At 37.2% G+C, this 18,053-nt stretch overlaps 1 protein-coding gene across 15 annotated transcripts in view; it reads left to right on the top strand.

Annotated features, from left to right (window-relative positions):
• The window catches only part of DENND4C (DENN domain containing 4C), a 149,123-nt gene that overhangs the window by 71,848 nt on the left and 59,222 nt on the right, over positions 1–18,053 (top strand). For all 15 annotated transcript variants that reach the window (XM_077966027.1, XM_015117632.3, XM_015117629.3 and 12 more), the window contains 5 exons: positions 276–334; positions 1,243–1,387; positions 5,886–6,061; positions 15,627–15,727; positions 15,831–16,049. Coding sequence is in view for 13 of the 15 variants with exons in the window: in XM_015117632.3 (XP_014973118.2) it covers positions 276–334; positions 1,243–1,387; positions 5,886–6,061; positions 15,627–15,727; positions 15,831–16,049 (700 nt within the window). In the remaining 2 variants the exon portion in view is untranslated. The remainder of the gene's footprint in view (positions 1–275; positions 335–1,242; positions 1,388–5,885; positions 6,062–15,626; positions 15,728–15,830; positions 16,050–18,053) is intronic.

Raw genomic sequence — 18,053 nt, 5'->3', positions numbered from 1 at the left:
TTTTCTGAAGCAGTAATTCCATAAATTTTAAATAATTGTACTTTAACCAATTAAGTGAATCAAAATTCAAATTAACCATTTATTGAAAAAGAACTAATGTAACACTTCTGAGTAAATACAGCTATCATTTTATATTTTAGTACGTTTCAAAAAGCATGTTTGCATATTAAATTATTGTTTTCAGTATTACCTTTGATCTAAATATATAGATTTCACAAGTAGTTTTGAAACTTATATCTTGTTTTGGTTAATTTATCTTTTTTTTTTTTTTTAAGCTGTCAGTCCATGATGCATTAATATTATCACAGCCAGTTTCTACACCTTTACCACTAAGGTAATTACTGGTATTTAGAATGATATATGTATTCACTTGGAGGAGAATGCTTTAAAATATTTTAGTGATTAGTATAATAAAGTTAATTGTTATTTTACAATTAACTTTATTAGTTAAAACTAGGCAAAAACAGCCTTAATGTTTCTGACTTTGATAGCTAGATGGATGGTGGGGCTGTTTTATAAATGTGAACAATTCAGAGAGTTATAGTTGCAAGATTGGATGTAGAGGACACTTCCCTTTTCTTCTCATCTCCCCTTCCCATATCCAGTTCATAACTAAAGGTTTAAGGTGAGCTGATTTTTGCTTTCTAAATATCTCGAATCCATTTACTTCTTTTCATCTGCATCATAGTGGACTTCCATGATGTCTTACCGGACTACCTCACTACTAGCCTCTTTAACTGGTACCTTTTTACTCATCTTCCTTCAGTTCTTTATCCACCCTGTAGCCAGTGTGTCCTTTTGAAAATGCAAATATAATAGTATATTTCAATTTCAGCCTAATCTGTTGCTGTTTTCATCCTTTCCCTTACTATGCTTTAGTCACAATAGATTTATTTCAATTTCTTGGCTATGACAACAGCTTTTTCTTGCCCTGGGTCCCTTTCATATATTGTCTGTCACCCCTTCACTCCTATCCTTGTCTCCTTTCTTCTGAGTTCAACTCAAATGGCTGTTCAGGAAAATCTTTCTTGATAAATGCCTTTTATTACCAGAGGATGAATTTAAATCTCCCAGTTATCTATCTTATTAAATTTGCTACTTTTCATTGATAAACAAGTAAAGACTTGAAATTAACACTAGACTCTCAATCTGTTAATACTTAAGAAATAATTTAATAAGCAAATCTTAACATGTCTTAGCAAAATAGTTCACAGTGATCTATTTTTCTCTTTTTTTTCCTAGTGGAGCCAACTTTAGCACCTTGCTAATGAATCTGGGTCCTGAGAATTGTGCAACACTGCTGCTCTTTGTTTTACTTGAGAGTAAAATTCTGCTGCATTCTCTTAGGCCAGCTGTCTTGACTGGGGTAGCTGAAGCTGTTGTAGCTGTAAGTATAGAATTTTCCTTTTAGTACAAAATTACTGACAGATAATTTTTACTCCAAAGGGAAATTTCCTTCAAAAACAGCATCTTTGAAAGCAACAACAAATTTTCAAAAAGTAACTTTGAAAAATTACCCGCCCGGTAAAAGTCGAATATAATCTGCTGGCAAAGAGAAGTAGGAAGTATAAAGAAAACAAAGGTGATATCTATTTTAGGAAAAATGTCAATTTCCAATTTTTCATATTTTAGAGTTCTTCCCAGAGTAAAAACTATATGATTGTATAATAAAACCTGAGAATGAAGCTGATTGTATTGAGAGGCTCTGGCCAATTTCAGCTGTTCTAAAATTATGCAAATGATTACATGGTTAATTTCTCCCTATTTCAACTTTTAATAATTGTGAATCAGGAATATATAGGAAATTCTAAGTGATTGTGTAATAGGATAATATACAGAGGCTAAGCTCTTGTGTAAAGTGTAAGTAAAATTAAATTGTTAAATTGTTATTAACGTTGTTCCCTGCTTAAAACCCTTTGGCTTCCCATTGCACTTAGAATGAAGTCTGATTGACAGGCACAGTGGCTCACGCCTGTAATCCCAGCAATTTGGGAAGCCGAGGTAGGCGGATCACCTGAGATCAGGAGTTCGAGACGAGCCTGACCAATATGGAGAAATCCCTCTCTACTGAAAATACAAAGTTAGCTGGGTATGGTGGCACACGCCTGTAATCCCAGCTACTTGGGAGGCTGAGGCAGGAGAATTGCTTGAACCCAGGAGGCGGAGGTTGCGGTGAGCTGAGATGACACCATTGCACTCTAGCCTGGGCAACAAGAGTGAGGCTCCGTCTCAAAAAAAAAAAAAACAAAAAAAAAATGAAGTCTGATTGTATAGGGCTTTATAGGCCATTGTGTAGAACTTTAGATATTCCACTTCTCCAACCCTATCACCCATTAGTTGTTTAATTTAAAATAGCTGACTCTCCTCTCTTCCCTTCCCCATTTTAAGAATGTAAGTCTCCTGGGAGTAAGGACCTAATCTCTTATTTACTCCTGTATTTTCAGCACTTGTTACAGTTGCCTAGCACAGAGTAGGCCCTCAATAAATACTTGTTAAAACAGCAAATAGGGTATGTCTCCAAGATCTTAATCTGGTTGGAGAAGTGCTGTTGGACTGAAAACAATAGTAACCATATGAGACAGCTTCTAGGAGGATCCTCATTAAGTATTACTTTTCCAAGTTATCACAGTTGTGTGTGAAGGCAAAAGTTGTTAGAATATGAAAATATTTGTTAATGAACTGACCAGTTTTAGAAAGTTCCCACCCAGGCCAGGCGCAGTGGCTCACGCCTGTAATCCCAGCACTTTGGGAGGCCAAGGCAGGTGGATCACGAGGTCAAGAGATCGAGACCATCCTGGCCAACATGGTGAAACCCCATCTCTACTAAAAATACAAAAATTAGCTGGATGTGGTGGCTCATGCCTGTAGTCCCAGCTACTCGGGAGGCTGAGGCAGGAGAATCGCTTAAACCCGGGAGGTGGAGGTTGCTATGAGCTGAGGTTGCACCACTGCACTCCAGCCTAGCGACAGAGCAAGACTCCGTCTCAAAAAAAAAAAAAAAGTTCCCACCCAAATATTCCTTACTAAAACATTAGTGTTTATTCAATCCTGTTTGTCAGAATCGTGGTGGCCAAGTCTCTTGATGGATTTCAGTAATATGGTGCAAGAACAGTTGAAAAAAGTGCTCATGGAATTGGTAATCATATGAAAAATGCCAGAGTATATGAGGTTTATGCAACTGATGTTGGAGAGCTGTCTGAATTGCATGCAAAATTATTTATAAGTCATGATTTGGTAGTTATGCCAATTACCATTTGAAGAAGAGAACATGGAAAAGAATGGTCACAAAACAAATGCTTCAAAAGGAGAATGATTTAAATATCAAAGAATATCAAAGAATTAATGGAGACCCATAGCAAAGATTGATGAAATGTACAAGTACTTTATAAAAAGTGACCCTATAGTGTTGCAAAAGGCAAAAGTGAAGAGATGTTTTGCTAGCACATAGTTTTTTTTCTAAGGTTTCTTAGATAGTTGCAGTTGTAACACACCTTTTGTTGAATAGAAGATAATTGTCACTCAAGAAATCTGAAGTCCTTGCAGGGTCCTTTGTGAGTGGCTTTGCCCCTCAGCAATCTGATCTTATTTTCCACTACTCTTACTCTTGCTTATTCTTCTCCAGCATTTTGGCCTTACCTTCCTGGGAGCATTAGGCATTCCCCATGCCTTAAGGCCTTTGCCCTAGCTGTTCCTTCTCATTGAAGCACTCTTCTCTTATATATCCCGTTGGCTAAATCTCTCACCTTCTTCAGGTTTCAGCTCTGTTGTCACTTTATTAATGAGGCCTGTCCTGTTTGTCCTAATACAACCTGCTTTTCCTCTCTCCTGCTCTGAACTCTAATGTCCTTCACTTGGCTTTACTTTTCCTTTTTTTTTTTTTTTCCCGTAGCACTTATTACTTCCTGACATACAGGTTGAGTATCCCTTGTCTAAAATGCTTGGAAAGAAGTGCTTTGGATTTAGGATTGTTTGGATTTTGGCATGTTTGCAGAATACACGCTGGTTGAACATCCCTAATCTAAAAATCCGAAGTCCTAAATGCTTCTATGAGCAATTTATTTTCTGTGTCATGTTGGTGCTCAAAAAGTTTTGGATTTTGCAGCACTTTGGATTTTGGATTTTCAGGTTAGGGATGTTCAACCTATAACATAATATTTTATTTATTATGTCTTTCATTTATTTTCTCTCTTTCTGCTAGACAAGGTGTTTGCAAATGATGGCTGAATCCTGCCTGCCAAATCCTGCCTGCCACTTGTTTCTATAAAGTTTTATTGGAACATAGGCCATTTATTCATATATTGCCTATGACTGCTTTCATGCATGACAGCAGAGTTAAATGGTTGTGACAGAGACAATGTGGCTCACAAGGCCTAAAATATTTACTGTCTTTCACAGAAAAAGTTGCTGACTCTTAAACTATTAACCTCATGAGGAGAGTGATCTCTTTCATTTATTGTTAAGATCTCATTATGTAGAACAGTAATTGGTACATAGCAAGTGCTCAAATATTAACTAAATAAATGTTTGAAGACAAAATTCCAATCCTGAATAACCCTTTGTAATAGCTGGCAGAGGTAGTAAGTGTTATAGGCATTTCTTTGGGGTGAATGATGACAGATAAGGGTGATAATTGAACTCCACCTTAAAAGATAACAGGGATTTTTATAGTAGAAGAAAAAAATTATCATCAGTAAAATTTTAGTACTAGCTAAGTATTAAATTTTTTTTAAATTTATTCATTTACTTATTTATTTTTTATGGAGATGAGGGTCTCACTCTGTTGTCCAGGCTGGCCTTGAACTCCTGGCCTCAAGCAGTCCTCCTGCCTCAGCCTCCCAAAGTGTTGAGAGTCACTGCATTAGGCCTTAACATGTTTTAGTCTTTTTTTAAAAAACATCAAAACTTTTTTTTTTTTTTTAAGAAAAGCACAAATGATACAATTGAAGTAAATCTTTGTAAAGGAAAACAGGTAAAGATTCTTGAGAAATGTTTTTTTCTCTTTTTTTTCTGTCTCATGTCTAGATAGAGGAATATCTTATATATTGACCGTTTCTTTTTTTTTTTGAAACAGAGTCTTGCTCTGTTGCCCAGGCTGGAGTGTAGTGGTGCAAACTCCGCTCACTGCAACCTCCGCCTCCCAGGTTCAAGCGATTCTCCTGCCTCTGCCTCCAGGCTAACTGGGATTACAGGCATGCACCACCACACTCAGCTAATTTTTGTGTTTTAGTAGAAACACTGAAATTGGCCAGGCTGGTCGCAAACTCCTGACCACAAGTGATCCACCTGCCTCAGCCTCCCAAAGTGCTGGGATTACAGGCGTGAGCCGCCGTGCCCAGCCTATTGACAGTATTTTTAAGATGCCAGACATCACTGATGTTTATTTGAACAGTTAAGAATTTTTTTTTGTTGAGCTCTTTAATTAACTATTAGCATTCCCTAGACAGTAATTAGTTTTTTTTTAAATTCTTGATGCTTTTAGTTGGATTTTGATCTGAGGTAATTTTGAGAATTAATAGGTGAATGAAATGTGTAAGAGTTAAAGGTAATAAGTTTGTTTTATGATATTTTGGGCCATTTTATCTTATTTTGACTCCATAAAATTGGAATGTGGGCTTTGTATAGATACTAGAATTAATATGCAAAAAGCTGTTAGTATTTTTGTTGTGTTTAATGATCATCATCATGACTTGAAAATTTTAATTGCATTTGTTCATAGTATTGCTTAGTAATATTTTATAGTCATTTAGTTTTGGAATGAAGTTTAAGATAAACAAAACAGTGATATTAACTGCTTTTCAGTGATCCCTTTTCAGTAATACTAGTTACTTATATAATTTTTACTGCAAATTTAAAATTTGGTTAATTTTTTAAAACTTTTTTCCCAGATGATCTTTCCATTTCAGTGGCAGTGCCCATATATTCCCCTTTGTCCTCTTTCACTGGCTGCAGTGCTTAGTGCACCTTTACCGTTTATAGTTGGAGTTGACTCAAGGTATTTTGATCTTCATGACCCACCACAAGATGTTGTTTGCATTGACTTGGATACGAACATGTTATATGTGTAAGTTGATTCATTTTATATTATCTCCCATTTATGTTTTTCACTATATAGAGTTATAGTTCTTTGAAAGCATCTACAAATATGCTATTTTTGGTAGTTGTTAAATCTTCCTCTTAAATACAGTGGCTCTCAACCAGGACAAGTATCAGAATCTGGGAACGCTGTGTGATTTGGAAAAAAAAAAATGTTCAATATTATGATAGTTTATATCTGGATAACAATGTTAAATGTAAGCAGGAGATGTTTAGGTTTATCAGAAGAGACTATGAGTTTGAAAAGTAATGGTTAAACACTGCTTTCAGAGCTCGAGAGACGATATGCTTTCTAGGTTTAATTCAAAATCCATATGTAAGTAAAATGGGTTTACCCATTGGAGATTAAAGTTTAGTTACAGTATAGGGTGATAGTATACCATTTGTTTAGTTGTCAGGATTTGAATTTTATAAGGATCTGTTCTTTACTGCATAGAAATTTATATTAAAAATCAGTTATAGTTTGTGTTTGCTGAAGGTGGTAAGTACAGCAGTGGTACAGCTGAGGGTTCAGAGAGTAGCAAACTACATTAATAAAAGGAATAGTTCTGGATGGATGTTTAAGGGTTACCCCTTCCCCCACCAAAAGTGGGAAAGGACAGTAAGTATTACAAATTTTCTTTTGTTGATGCCAACTTCCAGGCTGTGGAACACTTATTCTTTACTGTTTGAGATTGGTAGAAAATGAAGAGAGAAATATTTTGGGTGAGGCCTAAATAGTTCCAACAGTAGAATTCGTTGGGAAAATATTTTTATGTGAACCAAAAAAATAGCCTAAGGAAGGAAGAAAACATTTGCTGTAACTTAAAATATAATTTTGACATGGATCTACCATTGTATTTTGAAACTGTGTAACTGTAGTAGCTCCTTATGTATATTTAGATTTACTTACAGCTTGAAAGTAATGAACAACTTGAATGAATTAAATAGTTTTTTGTGGCACACATTTTATTGTTTATAGGTTACTCTCCCTGAAAAACAATTATTTCAGGAATGTATTCGTGGTGTTGCTTTTATAAATGATTATTTGTGAAGTTAATACTCAGATTTTTTACCTTGTTTTATTTATTATTCCGAATAAAATAATATGGAGAGTCTTAATTTTGCCCAGTTTTGAGTAACTTTTATAAAACTTCTGGTAATCAAAACATTGTTTTCTAAAACAAATGTGAAGTGTTTGCTCAATTATATTTATTTATTTATTTATTTTGAGACAGAGTCTCACTCTGTTGCCCAGGCAACAGAGTTGCAGTTGTGCAATCTTGGCTCACTGCGGTCTCCGCCTTCCGGGATCAAGTGATTCTCCTGCCTCAGCCTCCTGAGCAGCAGAATTACAGGTGCGTGCCACCACACCTGGCTAATTTTTTTGTATTTTTAGTAGAGATGAGGCTTCACTGTGTTGGCCAGGCTGGTCTTAAACTGCTGACCTCAGGTGATCCACCTTGGCCTCCCAAAGTGCTGGGATTACGGGCATGAGCCACCATGCCTGGCCTGCTCAGTTGTGTTTAAATAATTATAAAATGTGCCCAGGTGTAGTGTTTCACACCTGTAATCTCAGTACGTTCGGAGGCTGAGGCTGGAGAATCGCTTGAGCCCAGGAGTTTAAGACCAGCCTGGGCAACATGGTGAGACTCCATCTATATAAAATAAAAAATTAGCCAGGAGTGGTAGTGCATGCCCATAGTGCACAGGCAGCTGAGGAGGAAAGATCACTTTAGTCCAGGAGGTGGAGGCTGCAGTGAGCTATGTTCACCCCACTGTACTGCAGCCTGGGTAACAGCAAGACTCTCTGTCTCAAAAAAAAAAAAAAGCCTCCAAATTGTACAGAATAATGTAAATAACTTGTATCTATTCACCACAACTTTATTAATAGGCCGGGCACGGTGGCTCATACCTGTAATCCCAGCACTTTGGGAGGCCGAGGCAGACGAATCACCTGAGGTCAGGAGTTCGAGACCACCCTGGCCAACATGGTGAAACTCCGTCTGTACTACAAAAATTAGCCAGGCATGGTGGTGGGCAGCTGTAATCCCCACTACTTGGGAGTCTGAGGCAAGAGAATTGCTTGAACCCAGGAGGCGGAGGTTGCAGTGAGCGGAGATCATGCCACTGCACTCCAGCCTGGGTGACAGAGGGAGACTCTGTCTCAAAAAAAAAAAAAAAAGAAAATATTAGCAATAAATTTGAAATCTCTAGATAGTCCTCCATAACCATATTTTGTTCCTGTCTTCCAGAGAGGAGCTCCAGATCCAACCATCATCTTGGATAAATTCCAAATCCAACCATCATCTTAGATTTGGAGTTTATCATGCACATGTATTTTTAAAACATTTATTATATATGTATAAATCTAAATAAAATGTTGTTTTGCATACTTACACATTTTTTTCTACTTGAATAGTTTCCTGTGAATTGCTTTTTTGCTTACCATTCTTTGTGAGGTTCATCCAGTTCATTTTCAATGGTGATCAATGTCGATGGACATTTAGGTTGTATCTAGATCTTTGATGTTAGAAACAAGGCTGTTCTGATCATCATTGTATATATTTCCTTGAGTATATGCTCAGGAATTCCTCTGAAGCATATACCTGGAAGCGCTAATGTTGCTTGGTAGGGAATGAGCATTTTCAACTTAATAACTAATACCAGATTACTCTCCCAAGTTTGCTCTGTCCTCAGCAGATGAAAGTTCTTTTTGTTTCATATCCTTGCCAACACTTGCGGTCAGACTTTTACATTTTTTACCAATTTGATGGTAATGGTATTTCACTGTGGCTTTAATTCACATTTCCTTAATTAGTAGCAAATGCAGCATTTGCATACCTTTGTGCTCCTTGGTTTTCCTCTCCTGTGAATTGGATGTTCCTTTTGTTGGTGCGTTTTGCTGTTAGATTGTCTTTTTCTTTTGATTTGTAGAAATTGTATATATAATCAGGAATTAATTATTGGTCTGCTGTATGCATTCCAAATAGCTTCTCCCACATTGTGACCTGTCATTCCATTCTGTTTTTGGTGTCTTTTGATAAACAGAGATTTATTTTAATTTATCAAATTTTAAATTTCTCTTTATGGAGTACTGTTTTTGATTCTTATATATGAAATATTTCACCTTGAGGCCATGAAATACTATCATGGTTATTTTTTAAGTTGTGAGGTTTACCTGTCTCATTTAGTTATTTAATTCAGCTAAACTTGATGTGACATATCACTTTCTATATTTGTATAGATATGTATCCGGGCTTATTCTTTTCCTTTGATTTTTTTCAATCTCTTGCCAGTAGTATACTATCTTAATGGCTTTAAAATTAAGTTGTCTACAACATGAATGAACCTTGAAAACATTATGTTAAAAGACCTTATATTATGATTTAATTTATATGAAATGTCCAAAGCAGGCAAATCTTTAGAGGCAGAAAGTAGATTGATTAGTGATTGCCTTGGAATGGAGAGGATGGGAGTATTGGAAACTAAGTGACTATGGGATTTCTTTTTGAGGTGATGAAAATATTCTAATATTGCTTGTAGGCTGGGAGCAGTGGCTCATGCCTGTAATCCCAGTACTTTGGGAGGCTGAGGCGGGTGGATCTTCTGAGATCGGGAGTTTGAGACCAGCTTGACCAACATGGAGAAACCCCGTCTCTACTAAAATAACAAAGCTAGCCAGGCGTGGTGGCGCATGCCTGTAATCCCAGCTACTCGGGAGGCTGAGGCAGGAGAATTGCTTGAACCTGGGAGGCAGAGGTCGCAGTGATATGAGATCGCGTCATTGCACTCCAGCCTGGGCAACAAGAGCAAAACTCCGTCTCAAAAAAAAAAAAAAAAAAAAAAAAAAATTGATTGTAGTGGTGGTTACACAATTCCATGAATATAATAAAAACCATTGAATTGCACATGTCACATGGGTGAATTGTATGGCATATGACTTTATATCTTAATAAAACTGTTTTAAAAAGTCATGGTATGAGACCTTTTGGCAGTGTCCGTGGCGAATCCCCTTACTCCTGTTCTTTTTGAAAATTGTTTTCACTCCATTTGGTCTTTTGTTTTTCCATATAAATTTTAATACCATCTTGTTAAGCTCTACACAAAATTACATTGGGATTTTTGTTAGAATTTTATTGTATTTATAGATTCCTTTGGAGGCAGATGATACCTTTTTGACACACATTGAAAATATGCCCAAGAAATATGACCCATGAATGTGGTATTTCATTTCATTGATCTTTCAAAATTTTTCAGTAAACTTTGTGTTTTCTCCAGAAAGATAATTCACATCTTTTGTTAGACTTATTTGTTCCTAAGTATCTTTCAGTTTTTATTGCTACTGTAAATGGTATTTTTAATTAGACTTTCTACTTGTTGCTGGGAAATGTAGTTGGTTTTTGTATAGCGGCCTTATATCTAACAACTTAGTTGAATTCTCTTAATTTGTATATTGTCTTCAATTTTCTGCCTATAAACATCACATTTCTCTACTTACACTATCCTAATGTATTTTAAATTTTTTTGTCTTAATTCTCCAGCTAGGATCACTAGTGTAATGTTGAATATAAGTAGTTATAGTTGGTATCTTGTTTTGTTTCTAATTTCAAAGGGGATGCTTTGAGCAGTTTATCATAAATTATGATTATTGGTATACAGCAGGGATTGACATCTGGCCCAAAGCTTGTTTTTGTAAATAAAGTTTTATTGGAACAGAGCCATGCTCATTCATTTACATATGGTCCATGCCTGCTTTCATGATGCAACAGCACATTTGAGTAGTTATGACAGAGATGGGGTTTCGCCATGTTGGCCAGGCTGGTTTCAAACTCCTGGCCTAAAGTGATATGCATACATCAGCCTCCCAAAGTGCTGGGATTACAGGTGTGAGCCACCCTGCCTGGCTACAAAAGATACATTATTAAATGAAAAAAATCAAGGTGGTAATTGTGTATTGCAGTGTGCTGCTACTTGCGCAAAAGAAAAGGCAGGGAATAGTTGTATTTACTTGTATCTGCTAGTTTTGGAATAAAGACACATTAAAATATGCTCAAGAAACTAGTGATTATGTATTATGGGGGTGAGGGAACTGATCAGACGTGGAACAAGGGTGTGTGTATGTGTTTAAGTTATTTTTGAGCTGTGTGATCATATTAAAGTTTTAAAACTCCCAGTGTGATGGTGGATTTGTCAAATGCATTTTATAGTTATTTGGACATTTGCTTTATGTACTTAATTAAGGCTGTGTTATGAGGGACACTCAAGTTCAAAATGGTTCTGCAGTTAAATGAATACTTTTATCTTGTAGCTACTTTAAAAAAAATCACTGATGCTCTTGTTGTTAGTTTGTGCTTTTCTTCTCATTAATACATTATGTTAGATATATTATCTTTGGTATATCTTTTCCCATCCTTTTAATTTCAGATATTCTGTGTATAGTATATAACTGGCATTAGAAATCCAATCTAACATTTGTCTTTTTGTTGAAGAATCCATTAATTTACATGTATTGTTATATATTTGAATATTTCTGTCTCATTTTGTCCTTTTTGTTTTGCTGTTATTCTTTTCTCTCTTTCAGATTGAATGAATTATTTTTTCCCGTCTGCTTACCTAAATGTTATATTATGTGTGTGTGTGTGTGTGTATATATGTATAATTTCATATTTATGTTCCTTTAATGATTCCTCTTAATTTTTTAATATGGGTGCTTAGAACTTGAAATTAATATTTTACTCTTTTTTCAAGCAGTTAAGTAGACTTTAAAATACTTTAATTGGCAACATCCTCTTTTACTGGTACAAAAACAACAAATTTTACAATTAATGGCCCTTTAGGTTAGATGAGATGCATTTCATCTACCTACAGCAGCCCTGTGTATTAGGTACATTATCAGTCCTCATTTTGTAGATCAGAAAATTGAGTAACAGACGAGTTGAGTGATTTATACAAAGTCACACAGTAAATGTCAGAGCCAGATTACAAATGGATGATAATCCAGACAATAATGACAATATTTTATTTGGGGGAGGGGGTTAAAAGATAGCGCTAAAATATTAGACAGCGATGACATAAAATGAGAGAAATTGATCAGAGTTAAACTTGACATGCCATCACTTTTAAGACACAGTTTCAAGAGATGTTAAAATATGTCTTTTAACAGTACCAGGCACAAAGGAAGTGTTAGCTCTTTTATTAGACATTTATTCTTAACAGAGAGGATATTATGTTTGCTTCTATTCTGGTGGCATTAAGCCAGGGAGCACTTGAAGTTAGTTATTTTTTTTTTTTTTTTCTGAGACGGAGTCTCACTCTGTCGCCCAGGCTGGAGTGCAGTGGCCGGATCTCAGCTCACTGCAGGCTCCGCCTCCCGGGTTCACGCCATTCTCCTGCCTCAGCCTCCCGAGTAGCTGGGACTACAGGCGCCCGCCACCTCGCCCGGCTAGTTTTTTGTACTTTTTAGTAGAGACGGGGTTTCACCGTGTTAGCCAGGATGGTCTCGATCTCCCGACCTCGTGATCCGCCCGTCTCGGCCTCCCAAAGTGCTGGGATTACAGGCTTGAGCCACCGCGCCCGGCCTGAAGTTAGTTATTTTGACTTACAGTTTCTTTTTTTTTTTTTTTTTTTTTTTTGTTTTGAGACGGAGTCTGGCTGTGTCACCCAGGCTGGAGTGCAGCGGCGCGATCTCGGCTCACTGCAAGCTCCGCCTCCGGGGTTTACGCCATTCTCCTGCCTCAGCCTCCGAGTAGCTGGGACTACAGGCGCCCGCCACCACGCCCGGCTAGTTTTTTTTTTTTGTATTTTTGGTAGAGACGGGGTTTCACCATGTTAGCCAGGATGGTCTCGATCTCCTGACTTCGTGATCCACCCGCCTCGGCCTCCCAAAGTACTGGGATTACAGGCTTGAGCCACCGCGCCCGGCCTTGACTTACAGTTTCTTGTGCCATGCCAGTAGCATGCAGTCAAACTCATAACCCATTAGTTGGCAGGCATACAGTAATGAATTCTCAGGGGAGATCCCTCTCCTAATCAAAATCCAAGCTGAGGGAGCTACGCTATGAGGACACAAGGCATAAGAATGATGCAATGATTAGCCGGGTGTGGTGGCATGTGCCTGTAATGCCAACTACTTGGGAGGCCGAGGCAGGAAAATCGCTTGAACCTGGAAGGAAGAGGTTGCAATGAGCTGAGATTGTGCCACTGTACTATAGCCTGGGCAACAGAGTGAGACTTCCCCTCGGGGTGGGGGCAGGGGGGCGAAGAATGATACAATGGACTTTGGGGACTTGGGGGAAAGGGTGGGAGGGAGTTGAGGAATAAAAGACTACACATGAGGCCAGGCACGGTGGCTCATGCCTATAGCCCCAGCAGAGGATCACGAGGTCAGGAGATCGAGACCATCCTGGCTAACACGGTGAAACTCTGTCTCTACTAAAAATACAAAAAAATTAACTGGGTATGGTGCCACACGCCTGTAGTCCCAGCTACTTGGGAGCCTGAGGCAGGAGAATCGCTTGAACCCGGGAGGCGGAGGTCACAGTGAGCCAAGATCGTACCTCTGCACTCCAGTCTGGGTGACAGAGCAAAGACTACACATGGGGTACAGTGTATACTACTTGGGTGATGGGTGCACCTAAATCTCAGAAATCATCACTAAAGAACTAATTCATGTAACCAGATGCCACCTGTTCCCCCAAAACCTATTGAAATTTAAAAAAATATTGACATATTTTGTTAAAAGATTTAAAGTATGCAAAAAAAGATTCCAAAATGCAATCACTTGCTTAGAAAAAAAACTACATGTGAACTGCACTGAGTACTAAAGAACAATACTATAAAATAGAACCTGATTAAAATAAAAAAATAATTTAATTTTTTATTAAAAATTAAATTTTTATTAAATTTATTAATTTCATTAATCAGCTAATATAAAGGTACAACCAGGATTCCAGGTTGATCCTAAAGCTGGAATCTCTGCCCTTTTCATTATGCCATGCTACATTTAGAGAAACCTAAGCAATTCACTGACTTAGGGAGAGGGCTTAGAATTGTAGCATTTTGGGTTAAAAAAAGAATCAGGCTGGGTGCGGTGGCTCATGCCTGTAATCCCAGCACTTCGGGAGGCCAAGGTGGGGGGATCACATGAGGTCAGGAGTTCGAGACCAACCTGACCAACATGATGAAACCCTGTCTTTACTAAAATAAAAAATTAGCTGGGCGTGGTGGCACTCTCCTGTAATCCTAGCTACTTAGGAGACTGAGGCCAGAGAATTGCTTGAACCTGGAAGGCGGAGGTTGCAGTGAGCTGAGATCGTACCACTGCACTCCAGCCTAGATGACAGAGTGAGACTGTCTCAAAAAAAAAAAAAAAAAAAAAAAAAAGGAAAAAAAGAAAAAGCAGAGTCAGCCTTTCAAGCATACCAGTTTTATTTGGAAGTTTCAGTTCTAACATACTTCTTGGTGAGACTGAAACTTGGTCTCCTGTTCTGTGAGAAGCCTTTAAAATCCAAGGCTGTCTGTTAATCCTCAGGGCAGATGTGGCCTTGGTGTTACTCTGGGTTTTCAACCCCTGAAGATTTCCCTGATTTTCTTGCCAGCTTAGCCATGAATTTTAAAGAACATTTGTTATATTTATGTTAACTTTTGTAAAAAGAGGGCTTTTTAGGCAGTTCTGTCTGTTGCATTTTATATTCTTGGAATATATATATATACACACACACACAGAGATATATATATTTTGTATTTTTGGAATATAAAGTTTTGGAAACAGAAGCTTTTAGTAATACCTTTAAAAATGGTCATCTCTATGGCTTTGGGTTTTTTTTGTTTTGTTTTGTTTTGTTTTGTTTTTGAGGCAGAGTCTTGCTCTGTTGCCCAAGCTGAAGTGCAGTAGCGCAATCTCGGCTCACTGCAAGCTCCGCCTCCTAGGCTCAAGTGATTCTTCTGCCTCAGCCTCCTGAGTAGCTGGGATTACAGGCACACACCACCACACCCGGCTGATTTTTGTGCTTTTAGTAGAGAGGGTGTTTCACCATGTTGGCCAGGGTGGTCTGGCTTTGGTTTTTGTTGTTTCATGATCAGAGATTATATTGAATAATGGTGTTATGATTAATTTATTTTTAACTGTGAGGGCTGGATGAACTACATATACTTTTAATCCTTACTTAAATTCCAATTCTTCTCTTTGGGCACACAGCATTTTAGAAGCCTGCCAGTAGGTAGTTTGAAGTCTCAAGTCAACTAGATTTGACTCTTAGAATATTATAATTCTAAAATGTAGTTTTTGAAGCTAGACTTCAGTGTTGTATTCCTGACTCCAGCATTGAAAATACGTGTTGGAAGGTTAGAATGAGATGGCTAAATCTGACAGAGGTTGGTTGAATGAAAAGAGAACTTCCTTGAAATTCACTTATTCAAACTGTTTGCATCAGTTGTGACTGCAGTAAAAATACATCTTTTCCATTTTCTAGTTTTAGGTTGATACAAGAATTTTGTTTAGTAAAAGCAGATTATGAATAACACATTTTATGAATTTTGTTCTGATTTAATAGATCAGATGAAAAGAAGAACATGAACTGGAAGCAACTTCCCAAAAAGCCATGCAAAAATCTACTTAGCACCTTAAAGAAATTGTATCCCCAGCTGTCTTCAGGTAATGTGAGGGAAAAGGAATACTATTAATGAAGGAATGTATATGAGAAAATTCTTCTTAAATTTAACATAATACCATTTTCTGTTTTTCTTTCCTTTGTTAGTTCACCGAAAAACTCAAGAAGGCTCAGCGATTGACATGACTCCAATTGAAGCAGATTTCTCCTGGCAAAAGAAGATGACACAGCTTGAGATGGAAATTCAAGAGGCATTTTTGCGCTTTATGGCGTCTATTTTAAAAGGATATAGAACATTTCTCAGACCAATCACAGAGGCTCCTTCAAATAAAGCCACAGCTGCTGATTCATTGTTTGACCGACAGGGTGGGTAGCACTGAAAGTACAATTCCTTTTATTGAAGTGAAAATATTTTATATTTGATGTTGTTGCCAAGAAATACTTACTGTATAAATTTTTACAAATTCACATTCAAATATAATGAACTTCCATGTATTTGTAACCGAACTTTATGACTAGAATTTCTTGTAATTTTTATAGCCCATTTTTTTCCTGAGAAATCTGAAACTAGGCATATTTAATTATGAAAAGTCAAAGGTGTTACCTATATTTACAATACCTTGTCAGTTATCTTAGTAGAACATAACTGGAGATTTGCCTTCAGGTATTTAGGTATTTCCTCAATTTTGCATAGTTCTTGGATTTGTACACTTTTTTTTTCTTTTTTTTTTTAATAGAGTGGAGTCTTGCTATATTGGCCAGGCTGGACTTGAACTCCTGGCCTCAAGTGATCCTCCTCCCTCGGCTTCCCAAAATGTTGGGATTACAGGTGTGAGCCACTGCACTTGGCCAGATGTATACACTTTTGGCTTTACAATTAGTTTGTGCAATGAGGGCACCACATTTTAAACATTTTTGACTAATGTAGCTTTGTTCCAGGGAAAAACATATACTCATTATTTTTAGTATGTTTTGTTTTAGGGAATTATAGGTAGAGATTTTTGTTGTTATTCAGCTACTGTTATATATATAGTAGCAATCTTACATCTATATCAATATTTATTTGAAATTATTTTACTTTTCTGTGCTTTTTACCTAGCGATTACAAAAAAAATCTGTATTTTTCCATTAATCCTTTTGTCCTTTATCTTTTCTGCTTTAAGATAACTTACCACTTAAATATTTAGTTACCACTTACTGGCTAGTTATGTAGGAATATAAAGAAGTATAAAACCTAGCTCTATGGGGTCTTAAATGGAAAATAATTAAAATATTTTAAAAATAGAACAAGTAGTCAAGAAAACATATTTTACACAGTTTTAATTTGGAAGTTTTAAGAGTTCAGAAAAAAAAGGGATATTCTTCCAAATATTCCAGTATTTCAAAATGGGTATTTTGGAAGACTTCATGGAGGAAGCATGACTTAGAAGAATGGGTAGAATGGAGATAAATGGAGAAGAACAGGAAAGGCTTTCTGGAAGTCAAGTTTTCTCGACCGGACGCAGTGGCTCATGCCTGTAATCCCACCACTTTGGGAGACTAAGGCAGGTGGATCACCTGAGGTCAGGAGTTCAAGACCAGCCTGGCCAACATGGTGAAACCCTACCTCTACGAAAAATATAAAAATTAGCTGGGTGTGGTGGTGTGTGCCTGTAATGCCAGCTATTCAGGAGGCTGAGGGAGGAGAATCACTTGAACTTGGGAGACAGAGGTTGCAGAGAGCCAAGATTGTGCCATTGCACTCCAGCCTGGGTGACAAGAGTGAAACTCCGTCTCAAAAAAATTAAAAAAAAATAAATAAAGTGTTCTCATTAATAAAATGGGGGCTATATCTACTTCATTGTTGTGAAGATTAAATGAGAAAATATATGTGAAGCAACTAGTACAAGTACTTTAAAATACTCATGATAACAGCTATTATCATTCATGGTAATAAAATGGAAGTAGCATCAAGATCTAAAGCACAAGGCCTGCAGATTAGTTTGCTGGGTCTACCATAACAAAATACCGCAGACTAGGTGGCTTAAACAACAGAAATTATTTTCTCGTGGTTTTGGAGGTTTAACTGAGATGAAGGTAGTTAGCAGGTTTGGTTTCTTCTGAAGCCTCTTCCCTTGGCTTGTAGATAGCTGTTTTTTCCATGTGGTCTTCCTTCAGTGTTTGTCTTATGTCCAAATATCCTCCTCTTACAAGGCTACCAGTCTTACTGAACTAGGGTCTACCCCATAATCCTCATTTTAGCTTAATTACCTCTTTAAAGACCCTATCTCCAAATAGTTACATTCCGAGGTACTAGGGGCTAGGAACTTAATATATAAATTTTGGGCCAGGCACAGTGGCTCATGCCTGTAATACCAGCACTTTGGGAGG

The sequence above is a fragment of the Macaca mulatta genome, chromosome 15, assembly GCF_049350105.2.
Source record: "Macaca mulatta isolate MMU2019108-1 chromosome 15, T2T-MMU8v2.0, whole genome shotgun sequence".
In the NCBI taxonomy this organism is placed as follows: Eukaryota; Metazoa; Chordata; class Mammalia; order Primates; family Cercopithecidae; genus Macaca; species Macaca mulatta.
Note: the sequence above shows the minus strand (reverse complement) of the source record. Positions and strands in the feature narration are given on the sequence as shown.